Below are 13,092 nucleotides of genomic sequence, written 5' to 3'. Positions count from 1 at the left end.
AAAACAAAAACAAAACAAAACCGTACAGATTCCAAACATTTGAACGGCAGTGTATATTTGTATGTAACAGAGGCAAGCTAGTAAGAGCTGTTTGTGTAAACTTCACTTCCCTAGCCTCAAGCTACTGACGCTAGAGACTAATGTCCTTGTTAGCGCGTCTGCCTTCCATGCTGGAGACCCTGGTTCAATTCCTGTTTGGAATGGCTAGAGTAGGAAACTTTGCGTTCACTCACAACATTTTTGTGAACGCAAAGTTTTTTGAGGGAAAGCAAAACATTTTGCGAGTGAACGAAGTGCGATTTTGATAGTTCCTCGGGGGAACGCAAAACATTTGTGAGATACAACGCAAAACCATCATTTTCCCTTCACCATGTCCCTTTAGGGGCTTCTTAGATTCCACAGCTGATGTGTGCAGTATTTCTTTGCTATTTGCTTGTTCAGTTAAGTTTTTTTGATTGCAGTCTTTTTTCTGCTGTCATTGTTTTCCTTGGATTTGCTTCTCAGTTCCATGCAATATTAAGCTTTTCTTGGTTCATTCCATGTTTTATAGTTGGTTTTAAATTCATCTTTTTTTTTATTTTAGTTTCCGGACTCCATAGTTCAGGTGTTAGTTATCTGTACTTAATCTGTGTTTCAGAAAGCCATTCTTTAAGACACAATTAACTGTGCTAGATTAAGGCTTTCTCCTGTCTTAATTTAAACCCTGTCCAGGAAACCGCCAAAATGTGTAATAAATGTCTATGTGGAATCAAATAACATATTTCTTTCTAAAGCTATTTTTGTAATGTCTATATTTTTGGTTAAAACTGTACCTAAAACCACATCACAGAAAAAAATTCTTGCACACGAGTAAAAACTATTCGACCATTGCACAAAGCCGGTGTCAGTTTCTACCCAAGTAATTTCAAGATTAGTTTGAGCAAACTCTGTTTTTTCGGGCTCAAGAAGGTGGATTGGTTTTTAGCAGGTTTCATTGCTATGGTAACTTGCAACTCCGGAGCAGGTAATATTCTGAGTTAAAGACCACAAACCCAAACTGGACCAATCAGCTGTGAGCAAAGTGACATATATCTGATGCAATAAATTTTACGCCGTCTCTCTTAAGAGAAGTGAATCAAACTGATGCTCTGCATGTTCCGTTTAATTGACCGTTTACCACACGCGCTCCAGAGTTTGTGATTATCTTTGAGTTGACAAAGAACGTTTATACTGAGCTTTGTGAGACCGCTGAATACGTTCTATACCAGGTTGGATTTATCTGCATTTGTCAACTCTAAACCTACTCTGAAGTTTGTTCAGCTAGCTTCATGCAACAGACCACTATTATAGTATATAATAGTATCATGGTACTATTATATTTCAAAAAGGATAGCTGTGATTTTTCCCTACCATATCCATTCACAGTGCTCTAATAGATGTCCTTTCATACAAGCAAACAGACCATGCTTTGTCCATCTGTGCTAAGCATCTAATGGTACTAAATTAGCTAACATCACATCAATGATGAAAAAAAAAAAAAAATCTTACAAGCAATAAAAATAATCTTGTGAAGTGTGGCATACACATTCAGCGAGCAGATTTGATTAGGAAGATATATGCTCTTTCAGAATGCTCTTTCATTTAGGGTTGTATTTAGGACATACATTAGTGTGCAATGGACATCATCACTCTTTAATGACCCAGTAATTATGTGTTTAAATGCAATTGGAGTAGAAGTGAAACATATTAACAACCAGAAACAATGCACATCAGCAGTGCAACCTCAAGGAATATGCTCTTTATGAAGATAATTCTGTTGACTGATCCAGCTTGGAGTGCTAAACACTTGGCCTCCACTTCCCCAAGGCATCAGAGTTGTAAGATAAAGGTGCTGAAATAAACAGAAATGTTGCAATTTGTGTTCCCACCGTCTTATTGGCTTTGTGATGCCAGCAAAGCTTAGACATGCAACATCCTGACAACTGCAGTGGCAAAACAGTCAAGGCTATTCAGGCTCTTCTCCAGAGGTTCATCCTGGTTTCCTCCTCCTTCGGCACTTCAGACTGTGAGAGTGGGATGTGACCGAGATGGAAAGAGAGAGAGTAGGGAAAAAAAGCCCTGGGTTGCTTAAGTGTGAATATTCCCTAGACTGAAAGCCTTTGCCATCGCTGTGTAAACACATGCTCTTTGAATTCATCTCTCTTCCGGTGCAATCGCCCGCTGCACCGACTTTCTCATTATGGCAAATATGTCATGCATGTTATTTCACAGAAAATACAATTTGGTATAGACGCTCTCCTTCCAGCTTCCATCTGTCCATTGGAAAAGACCAGGGCTGGCGAGGAAAATGCAAAGTAAAGTGGAAGTGACAGGCCAGTGAGAGAAGTAATAGTCTCTGACATGAGGCATTGAAGACCCCTCACCTTCACTCTAACACAGCCTGCACGGAGTGAATAGAGGCTCAATCTCAACGCAAACCAACTAATAATGTTCCTCAGCAACTCTGAGCTCATTCCAGCACTATAACTTAAATTAGTTTGGAAATAACTCTCTAAAAAATTATTGCTTCAGAGTTTAACAACCTTTACCGTGGTCTAAAAGTTGTGATTTGCCTTGCGGTCTCGAGGCAGTGTCTTAGAAAGCAGCATGCCAATTCTGTTTGAAACAAGATAGTATTTTTGCTCTTCAATATGCCCTTCACAGTGTCAATAACTTCTGAAAAGCTTCTCAATTATTGAATTCTATGGAACGCAGTGCCGCAAAAGGTCACGTGGACTTACAAGAGGAGATAACAAAATTAATTAAAGGCAGCTGGGCTTTTGGAGCAATGGACGGAGGTGTGGAAGATAGCAGCCGCACAACGGCCAAATCCCCTGGCCATTTCTGTCATTGTTGCGAGGAAAGGGAGAGGGACCGTGCATCCCATAATGAAAAAGAGAAACATGCCAATCAGATGAAAAATGTCAAAGGCGAATGACGCAGCCCTGCTTTAATGAAATGAATAATTTGCCAAAAATACTCAGCGTTGTTTAATGCCTTAATGTCACCAAATGTAAATATATTCTGTCAGTTTGTATTGCGAAGATTTTTATAAAAGCCGCCCACTCTCTTGTGCAAATGTATTTTTTTTTCTTATTAGAAAGAGAAAAAAATCCTACAATTAAGCTGTTCAACTGGTTTTTCCTGAAAAGTATCAACCATATTTTGAGACTGTCTGAGAATTAGATAGTTAAAAAAAAAATTGACACAGTAATTGAGCATTAGAAGATTATTGATGGTGATGGACTACATAGACATGCAAACAGGTGAAGAAAGGAAGAAAGAAATCAAGCAGAAAGGAAGAAAGAAATCAAGCAGAAAGGAAGAAAATGTAGTGATAAGGCACAGAGAGACGGTCATGCGTGTCAGAATGGGGCCACACTGCTGCTATGTTGTGCCAAAGTGCATGTTAGTGCAAGCACCCATGGAAGACTGGCTCAATGAGATGACAGGCTCGGAATTACATAAACAAAAGAGTACGAGCGAGAGAGGCGGTGCTGTCACGCCGACTCTGCGTGACGCTGCCTGCTGGGCTCGGGGAAGAGCCTTGTAATGGGCCAATTACCTATGCAAACTGACAAATGGAAACAATAGGGCTGTCTCCTCCATCCCTACTTTACTTGCTTTTTTTAATATATCAATCCCTGTCACCAACTTAAACAACTGTAAATAGCATATAAACCCATTCTGACTGCGTTTGTTCCCATTAACGTCAGGTAATGGGCGTTAATAAAAAAGTTTGAATCTTACAGAACATTTTGAGATTGGTTTCGGTCACAGCATGCTGTCATTACTGAAAATGAACCTGTGATTATCATTACAAACAACCCAGTAATGTAGAGATCAGGCTCTCCCTGTGAGAATGCAAATGCCCTCCGCAGCTGCTGTATTCAATGAATCTGATGCAGAACAAAGTCTCAGTTCCTCTCTCAAGAGCCTATATGGTAATTCTCAATGGGAGAAGTCAATTACCCACATAAGAGATAAGATATCTATGGATGCACTCAAGCGCAGGTTAAATTAGATGTCTAGAGCAGAGAAGAAGATAAAAAAGGAACAAAGTCTTTAATGTGCATTAGAACAAGTGGGTGCTTTAAAGAGCAAACTAAAGACTTGAGTCAACATGAAATCAAAACCAACACTTTAATGTAATGAAGTTATTGCGATAAAAGCACACACACACACACACACATATATATATATATATATATATATACACTAACCGGCCACTTTATTAGGTACACCTGTCCAACTGCTCGTTAACACTTAATTTCTAAGCAGCCAATCACATGGCGGCAACTCAGTGCATTTAGGCATGTAGACATGGTCAAGACAATCTCCTGCAGTTCAAACCGAGCATCAGTATGGGGAAGAAAGTTGATTTGAGTGACTTTGAACGTAGCATGATTGTTGGTGCCAGAAGGGCTGGTCTGAGTATTTCAGAAACTGCTAATCTACTGGGATTTTCACGCACAACCATCTCTAGGGTTTACAGAGAATGGTCCGAAAAAGAAAAAACATCCAGTGAGCGGCAGTTCTGTGGGCGGAAATGCCTTGTTGATGCCAGAGGTCAGAGGAGAATGGCCAGACTGGTTCGAGCTGATAGAAGGGCAACAGTGACTGAAATAACCACTCGTTACAACCGAGGTATGCAGCAAAGCATTTGTGAAGCCACAACACGCACAACCTTGAGGCGGATGGGCTACAACAGCAGAAGACTCCACCGGGTACCACTCATCTCCACTACAAATAGGAAAAAGAGGCTACAATTTGCAAGAGCTCACCAAAATTGAACAGTTGAAGACTGGAAAAATGTTGCCTGGTCTGATGAGTCTCGATTTCTGTTGAGACATTCAGATGTTAGAGTCAGAATTTGGCGTAAACAGAATGAGAACATGGAACCATCATGCCTTGTTACCACTGTGCAGGCTGGTGGTGGTGGTGTAATGGTGTGGGGGATGTTTTCCTGGCACACTTTAGGCCCCTTAGTGCCAATTGGGCATCGTTTAAATGCCACGGCCTACCTGAGCATTGTTTCTGACCATGTCCATCCCTTTATGGCCACCATGTACCCATCCTCTGATGGCTACTTCCACCATGTCACAAAGCTCTAATCATTTCAAATTGGTTTCTTGAACATGACAATGAGTTCACTGTACTAAAATGGCCTCCACAGTCACCAGATCTCAACCCAATAGAGCATCTTTGGGATGTGGTGGAACGGGAGATTCGCATCATGGATGTGCAGCCGACAAATCTGCGGCAACTGTGTGATGCCATCATGTCAATATGGACCAAACTCCCTGAGGAATGCTTCCAGCACCTTGTTGAATCTATGCCACGAAGAATTGAGGCAGTTCTGAAGGCAAAAGGGGGTCCAACCCGTTACTAGCATGGGGTACCTAATAAAGTGGCCGGTGAGTGTATATATATATATCTGACTATAAGAAAAACTGAAATATAGAACCTGTATGACACTATTTTCCTGTGGAACACACATATATATTTTGAAGAAGGGTCCAAAGATGTTTTGGGTCATTTAGTTTCACAATATCTTTTTTTGTGTCATACAGGATTGGAATGACATGAGGGCGAGTAAACGATGACAGGATAGTAATTTTTGGGTGAACTATTGCTCAGATACAAGGATATTTTGGAAGCTTGCTGTCTGCCACATGATGCTAAACTAATCAGCCAGCTGCAAGTAATGAGTATTTCAGTCGATTTCCTCCACTTCCAGTCGATTTTCATTTTGTGTTAAACCCATTTATGCTTAGAGCTTACTATCTTTACTTTCAATAAACATACATTTTAAACCATAGTTATAGACTAAAATCACACTTAAATTACATGTGATGCAAGCCTAAAATCATCTTTGTGATTCTGAAAGGCTCAAATTACATAAGTGCCCACTGAACTGACTAGGGTCACATGTAAAATTGCTGCATTACATCTAGAACGTTGACTTCCTCACAATCTGCATGTATAACAAAGAAGGTTTGTATAACCCTCGTGTTTGATAAGGCTGCATCCATAAAGATCATGGTCTAAGAATTCCAGCAACGTTAATTCCAAAGATCTTACTGCAAGGTCATCTGGCTGCTTAATAAACCAGAACACTAAACCAAAGTTCTCATCTCTGAGGACGCATGCACTCTAATTGCAGTGAGGTCATAATTTTGTGTTACACCTACTTGGTTTTATTAAGTAGGTCCCAGTTGGGATAAAAAAAAAAGCAATTGTGCTTAGTACAGCAAGAACAGAACTCTTATACAGAAACTGATTCGCAGGGTCTCAGTAATGCCTGATAACACAGAGTTTAATGTAGTGTAGCATTACTAGAATAAGCTGACTGTTACAGGGCCTGTCATTTAGTCAAGCCTCAGTGTTTCTCAAACCAAAGGAAACTGCAGGGATATTTCACATTACTGAGCTGAATCAGCAGTGCCAGACCAATGACCTGGGGTACACCACGTACAGCTGCTCACATTCAAACTTCAGAGAGAATATGAGTGGCTCATCTGCATCTTAATATCGTCCGCTGTGTATGTCAGAGTACAGTATTAAAGGGAGAGTTCACCCAAACATGACAATTCAGTCATCATTTACTCACCCTATAGTTGTACAATACAATGAAAGTATGTGGGGCTCAATATTGTTTTGGAACCCATTGACGTTTAATGTATGGACTAAAACAGTTGAAACATTCTTCAAAATATATTAATTTCTGATCCACACAAGAAAGTAAGTCTTGAAAAAAAGTCAAAGAAAATGACAGAATTTTCATGTTTGGGAAAATCTTTCTTTAAGGTCCTTTTGTTTAATATAATACTGCAAAAAGGAAGAGACTGTATAAAGGCTGGCTAAATTCTCCATCTTTGGTAGATACAGATGAAATAGTGTTATGATTTTACTGAATTCCTTGGGTATCTGTCATCCATTGTGGATGAAGTAGCTAAAACATTCTCTATTATCTGGTTATTGATTTTTGATACAGCAGCTACAAGAGACAAAAAGAGCACTCAAAACAGGAAGTGTTCAGCTCTACTGCAGCAGACAGGTCTATTTTCTTTCTAAGCCCTGGGAGCTCTGGGCTCTGATGAGGATTTATTTTAAAACAGCTGGGCTGCTGTGGTCAGACCCTGTTGGTGTGATGGATTTTTTTGGGGTGGTCGACCGGAGCAAGACTTTGCCTCCTTCACTTGAGGTCATTTCAGCTCAACAGAGGCTTACGGTGTTGTTGACAAAAGGCTGAGATGTTATAAGAGAACTGACAGTGATAAACCCACATACTCTGTCAAGGTACTGACCTCTCCTTGTAGTCCAGAAAGATCTTTCCCAGGCCGTTCCCCCCGCTCACCATGGTCAGGTCAATGGCCCTCAGCAGAGCAAAATGGACCTTGATGATGTCCTGTGTAAACAAAGAATTGCTAACATCCACCAAAGCATTGTTAATCTATTTGTTGTGCCATACTTTTGTCCCCTCAGAATCAATCACTTGCTGTCAGAGACAAGTTTTTGCGTGAAAGAGGAATCAATTCGGTGTTTGAGTGCTGTCTGAAACGTAACTCTCTCTCTCTGCACTTCGGGTGTGTGAGGCTGTGCGCACAGATGACAGTGCACGAGTCCTGATTTTCGCCGCTTCTTCTGCATTTAAAATCGTTTAAATTGGCAAGACAAAACACATCCAAATGATAAACTTTCGCTCTATGATGGTTAAACTTAGCAGTTAATCCGCGAATCACATGCCGAACCGTGAGGCCTGGTCCGTACGGATCATGGATCAACTGTGATCCGTTGCACTCATAATTAATGAACACACTTATCATCATGATTGCTATCTTACCAGACATGGTGAAAAGTCCAACTCCAGTAAGTAAATGTGTCAAAGTAAATGGCTCAAAAGAAACAGTATGCAATTGGGAGAGTGTTTTTACCACAGCAGTGTGCAGTGGATTAAATAATTTACTAGATTAACGATCGATCAATCAACAAATTAAACTCTTACTAAAAAACGTCATTCGAATTTGACATAATCAATTTTCTTGTCCCAAATAGTCAATATAATGCAGAGGAAACTGTAAAATGAACTGCAGCAGTGCTACTTGCATCATAAAATTACAACACTCAAACTATAAATGTATGAATTAAACTCACTGAGACTGTCGACAGTTTATTTTCCATGCATCATTTTATTATATCCATGTATGTGGTTACAGTCAAATCATATAAAACAGTGAAATCGCCCTCAAACTCTTCCGTCTCGCCTGCACTCGAGACGGTTTTCAGCTCCACTGAAAGTCTTCTTTCCTATTGGTAGTCGCTCGCGAAAATCGCTTCTCATTTGCATAAAGCTTAAATTTTTGTCGGGTGTATCGCGTCGTTTGACGCCCACATTCTGTCGCCAATGGACACTGTCGCTCGTGTCACCTAAAGTCGCCAGCGACTTGGTGTCCTTGTTAGCGCCCGGCAATCCTCGTTCGAGACCAGCCCGGAGAGAGCTGTAAAGTGTTTGTGAATTTTGGAGGCGGAGCAATGAAGACAGGGGTGGGTTTGTTTGGGTTGATTTCAAATATCAACAGTGTTCAACAACGATTTTGGGAGATCGCATACTGCACCTTTAGTAGGCTTCCCTTCTCAATACACTCCATATAGCGCTCTTTGTGGCGAACAATGCCATATACTTTGTTGGACATTGAACAGATACAGAAATTGTTTCTGCTATGCACTGGTAGGGTGGTATTTGAAAAATTCATATTGTACGCAAAATTAAAACCAGTATACTGGTTAAATACCGCCCAGTGCTAATTATTTTCTGTGTGATTTCTATATTCAGAATAAAGGAATTTAGAAGTTCAATACAGACACACAAGATCATCAAATCCGAATAGACTTATATTATTTATATAACGTCAGAAGAAAATGAAAATTAATTAAAATTAATTATCAAAGCTCTGATGTATCTGAAAGTATATGTAATATCAGCTATTTGAATATTTTGATGCATATTATTTTAGATATTTCTTTTTTACATTATATCTTGTAATTTTTTTTAATGCACTTTATTTTTTTTAAACAAACAAATGTGTTACTTGAGGTAATAGCTCAGGGTCTTGTCACCTTGGTTGGTCTTATTTTTAGTTAGGTGACAGGATCATGACGCTCATGTTGATTATTTTGTCCTTGTGTGAGCGTACGGCTTTGGAATTGTTCTCTGGGTGGTGTTTGTCTGAGCACATGGCTTCTGTCATGTTTGGTTGCCATGTTCTCCTGTCTTGTCTTGAGTGTTTGCCTGAGCACATGGCTTCTGTCATGTTTGGTTGCCATGTGCCTTTTGCACATGACTTTTGTTTGTTTCTGTGTGCCATGTGATATTCTTTCAGTCTGTAGTCTTGGCCACGCCCTCTTGTTAACTGATTATTGGTTTATTGATTTATCTTTTTGAGCTTCCCTGGCTGTTCTGCGTTTGGGTTCTATCAGCAAATCCTAACAAATATTTAGTAAATTCAACAAGTGAACTACAAAAATATGAGATTTTAAATAATTACTTTACACTATTGGCAAACTTTGTTATGAAAAAAATCGTATGAAAAAATATAAATGTAAAATACCTTAAATACTTTAGGCTGAAAATGAAAAGTACTGTAAATGATCACTCACCTCTAAATTTACAAATATGGCCTCCATCTCCTGTGGCAATAAGACTTGCTTCAGGGGCATCATATAATTCTAAAAATGTAAAATAGAAGAAAATCTCACAAATGCCAAAAGCCCATATGGCAAAAAAAAAAAAAAAATGGAAATGGAAATTCATTCAAAGTCAAAGCATACAATCAAACACTTGTAATGAGATTGCTTACACCTTGTTGTGGTTTGGTAATTGTCTTTGACAAACAAGTAAAATACTATGTCTAGTGTTCCTGTGGGTAGGCTTTTCAAACATAAAAAAACCCTATTTGTTTAATTTGCAAAGCAAAAAGAGATTCCAGTGCAATACTGACATGTTTGTCTTAATTAGGATTAAATGAATCAAACGATAATCAGTAAACAAAGCCTCTGTCTGGAATATGAAATCTGCATGACCCCCCACTGTTTTGACGGATTCATCACCCCTACTAACAGCACACTGTCACGCTTAAAATTCTGTCTGTTGTGTGTGACAGCGCAACTGGAAAAAGGGCAGGAATAAACATCATACACTCAAGTTTGTATGATTTGTACATACAAGCATGCATGCATGCAATAACCCCCCAGGGCAAGATTCAATCTTTTGCCAACAGTATTGGTTTACTAAACAGACACGTTTTCTCACTTTGAGGTCAGCGCATGGCATTTCTGCCCTGTTGTCTGACCCCAGGGTCCAGGGGGCAAAGGGAGGACACACATCAAGAAAAGCACAGTTTTACGCTGTAGCCTAAAACATTGCCAAGACCGCTATTTGCATTATTTTCCCTACATGACATCAGCAAAAAAGAAAAGTTGTTTTTAGATGTTTATGCTTTAAAAGACTCCAAAGCAAATCTGGCAGACCGATTAGCCAATAATAATTATATTATGGCCAATAACTGAGAAATGACATGACCAATAACTGAGAAATGGCAGATATTTTTTTTATTTATTAATTCAAAAATATTTTGTCTAAATAAATAACAATAAAAACTAAAATAAATTGATTTAAAATGAATTTAAATTAATTACAAGGGTAAGCTAAATATAAAAAGGGGGGAATGGGCATGAACAATTGAACATCCAATATCGATAAATGAAAAATGTTCAATTCTATTATAGGCCAATAACTGTTGTGGTTCAGATATACTGTGCATCCCTATTTTTTTTCTTTGGAATAAAATGCATCAATGATTTGTGCCCAATAAAACCGTGTATTAATTCATCAGGCCACCGAAGTACATTTGTCAACTAATGCTCAGTTCTCATCTTTTGTCCTCTCTCTCCATCTATTTTAAGTTGCCTAACTGTCCTCAGAGAACCATAACAAGACCTTGACCCAGTTCCAGGCCTTCATTTCCACTCTCTCTAGCTCTAAGACTCACTACCCTGTCCCACTCACCTTCTCAATGTCCTCCAGTGTCTTGTAGTACTTTGCCTCTGTCTCCTGAATCTCCACCAAGCAGCAGTTTCTCTTATCATCTTCTGTCATGCCCATTTTCTGTTATGGAAAGAAGAAAAAGACACACAAACCATGTTGGTATTGTCCTGCAGGATACTAGCTCAGCTCCTTTAAACAGCTACACAAGGTACCGAACATTTATTTTTAAAGGAATTCAGGCCACAATCAGGATGGCCAAAGCACATTACAGTAAAAGACAAAGGTGGACAGAGTTTTTCACAACAAAACCTCAAGGACAACGTTGACAAGGAAGCAAGAGCAAGAGTTTAGTCTTTCATTCATTCAAAACAACATATACTTCTAAGCCTAAAGTTCTCTATCTCACACACACACACACACACACACACACTCACACACACACACACACAAACTGTATGAAAGTCATAAATGTGGTTTTGATTAGGACTGAGGAATTAAATGAGGTCAATTCACAAAACAATAACAACAGAAAATGATCTAATAGAACACGATGCATTTGATTAAGCATAATCACTGGGGTCTTGGTGTAATGCGAGCAGGTTGGCGAGCTTAAGAAAATGGTGATAACACTGGAGCCCAGGGAAGGCACAGCAGCCGGAGGTCAGAGCTGGAATGAACATCACAGCACACATTTGAACATCTGGGCCTGGTGGTGTACGAGGCCAAAGAAAACTTGCCCACATCCAGAGAAATTCAAGATCACAAACAATTGTTTCATTAGAGAGCAAGTTGGACAAAAAAAAGGGATTTTTTTCCAAAGGGCCGCCTAGCAACAATGAAAGCAGTCAGTATTGGGAAAGGGAAATATATCTGTGACTTCCACTGACTAATGTGAAACTCCAGTGTCTATTGTATTAAAAGATAAAGAAGATATAATTAGCGAAAAGCCACAAAACAGTTCAGAATCTTGGTCTCTGAAGCTCTTTTTCCGCCATGTTTTTCTTATCACCCTCATTTAAGTTGCTGTATTTGGCCCACTAAGAGTCTAATGTGTCCTTCTTGTAGCATGTGTCTGATGACACAGATTGTGAGTCTCAGTCTAAGTATGTGTTTGTGTATCTCTGTTAAGGTGGGACCCGGCAGTTTTCTCTGTCTGCAGAAGAGATTTCCTCCCTCGTGTGTTTAAAATAACCCAACATTAGCTCACTCTGTGAGACAGCACACACTCAGATGGACACTGAGTCAGCCTCCCCTCCTTCTCATTTCTAGCAGAGGAAGAAAGACGCTCCTCTCTGGGTACCGAGAACCAGTTTTATTTTAGCACTCTTTCCAAATTTAATAATAATAATTTGTTACATTTATATTGTGCTTTTCTCGACACTTAAAGCACTTTACATATGGAAGAGGGGAATCTCCTCAACCACCACCAGTGCAGAATGCACCTGGATGATGTGACATCAGCCATATTGTGCATGAACGCCCACCACACACCAGCTTATTGGTGGAGAGGAGACAGAGTGATGAAGCCAATCAGTATATATATGGGGATTATAAAGAGGCCATGATGGAAGGAGGCAAATGGGGCCAAGAGGTAAATTTGGTCAGGATGCAGGGGTTACACCTCTACTCTTTTTGGAAGGATTTTTAATGACCAAAGACAGTCAGGACCTTGGTTTAACGTCTCACCCAAAGGACAGTGCTTTTTGACAGTATAGTGTCCCCATCACTATACTGGGTTGGTTGTTAGGACCAGACAGACCACAGGGTGAGCAACCCCTGCTGGCTACAATTTCCAAGAACCGTTGATTTGATAAGATACACACATTAGTACACATAGTACACATAGTGTGTGCACAATGCATGAAGTTCTTTTTCGTGTCTTGCTCTTTAACGGAAAAATACACACAAAATGATGTCAAAATATCCTCGTAAACACAGCCAGTTTTGTCTTAAGTGAATGTAAACAGTTAAGAAAAACAATGTATGTGTAACAGTATAGGATATTGTTCTGTAGGCTGCTGTTAATT

The 13,092-nt window shown here is 39.5% G+C and overlaps 1 protein-coding gene across 6 annotated transcripts in view; it reads right to left on the bottom strand.

Annotated features, from left to right (window-relative positions):
* vav2 (vav 2 guanine nucleotide exchange factor) overlaps window positions 1–13,092 on the bottom strand; it is a 256,865-nt gene that overhangs the window by 31,552 nt on the left and 212,221 nt on the right. For all 6 annotated transcript variants that reach the window (XM_056268289.1, XM_056268290.1, XM_056268292.1 and 3 more), the window contains exons 6-8: window positions 11,087–11,185; window positions 9,679–9,747; window positions 7,329–7,429 (exon numbers count right to left, since the gene is read on the bottom strand). In XM_056268289.1, coding sequence (XP_056124264.1) covers window positions 7,329–7,429; window positions 9,679–9,747; window positions 11,087–11,185 — 269 coding nt within the window. The remainder of the gene's footprint in view (window positions 1–7,328; window positions 7,430–9,678; window positions 9,748–11,086; window positions 11,186–13,092) is intronic.

Source organism: Rhinichthys klamathensis, unplaced genomic scaffold (genome assembly GCF_029890125.1).
Source record: "Rhinichthys klamathensis goyatoka isolate OS25496 unplaced genomic scaffold, OSU_Roscu_1.1 h1tg000270l_1, whole genome shotgun sequence".
Lineage (NCBI taxonomy): Eukaryota > Metazoa > Chordata > Actinopteri > Cypriniformes > Leuciscidae > Rhinichthys > Rhinichthys klamathensis.
This window is presented reverse-complemented; position numbering and strand designations above follow the sequence as displayed.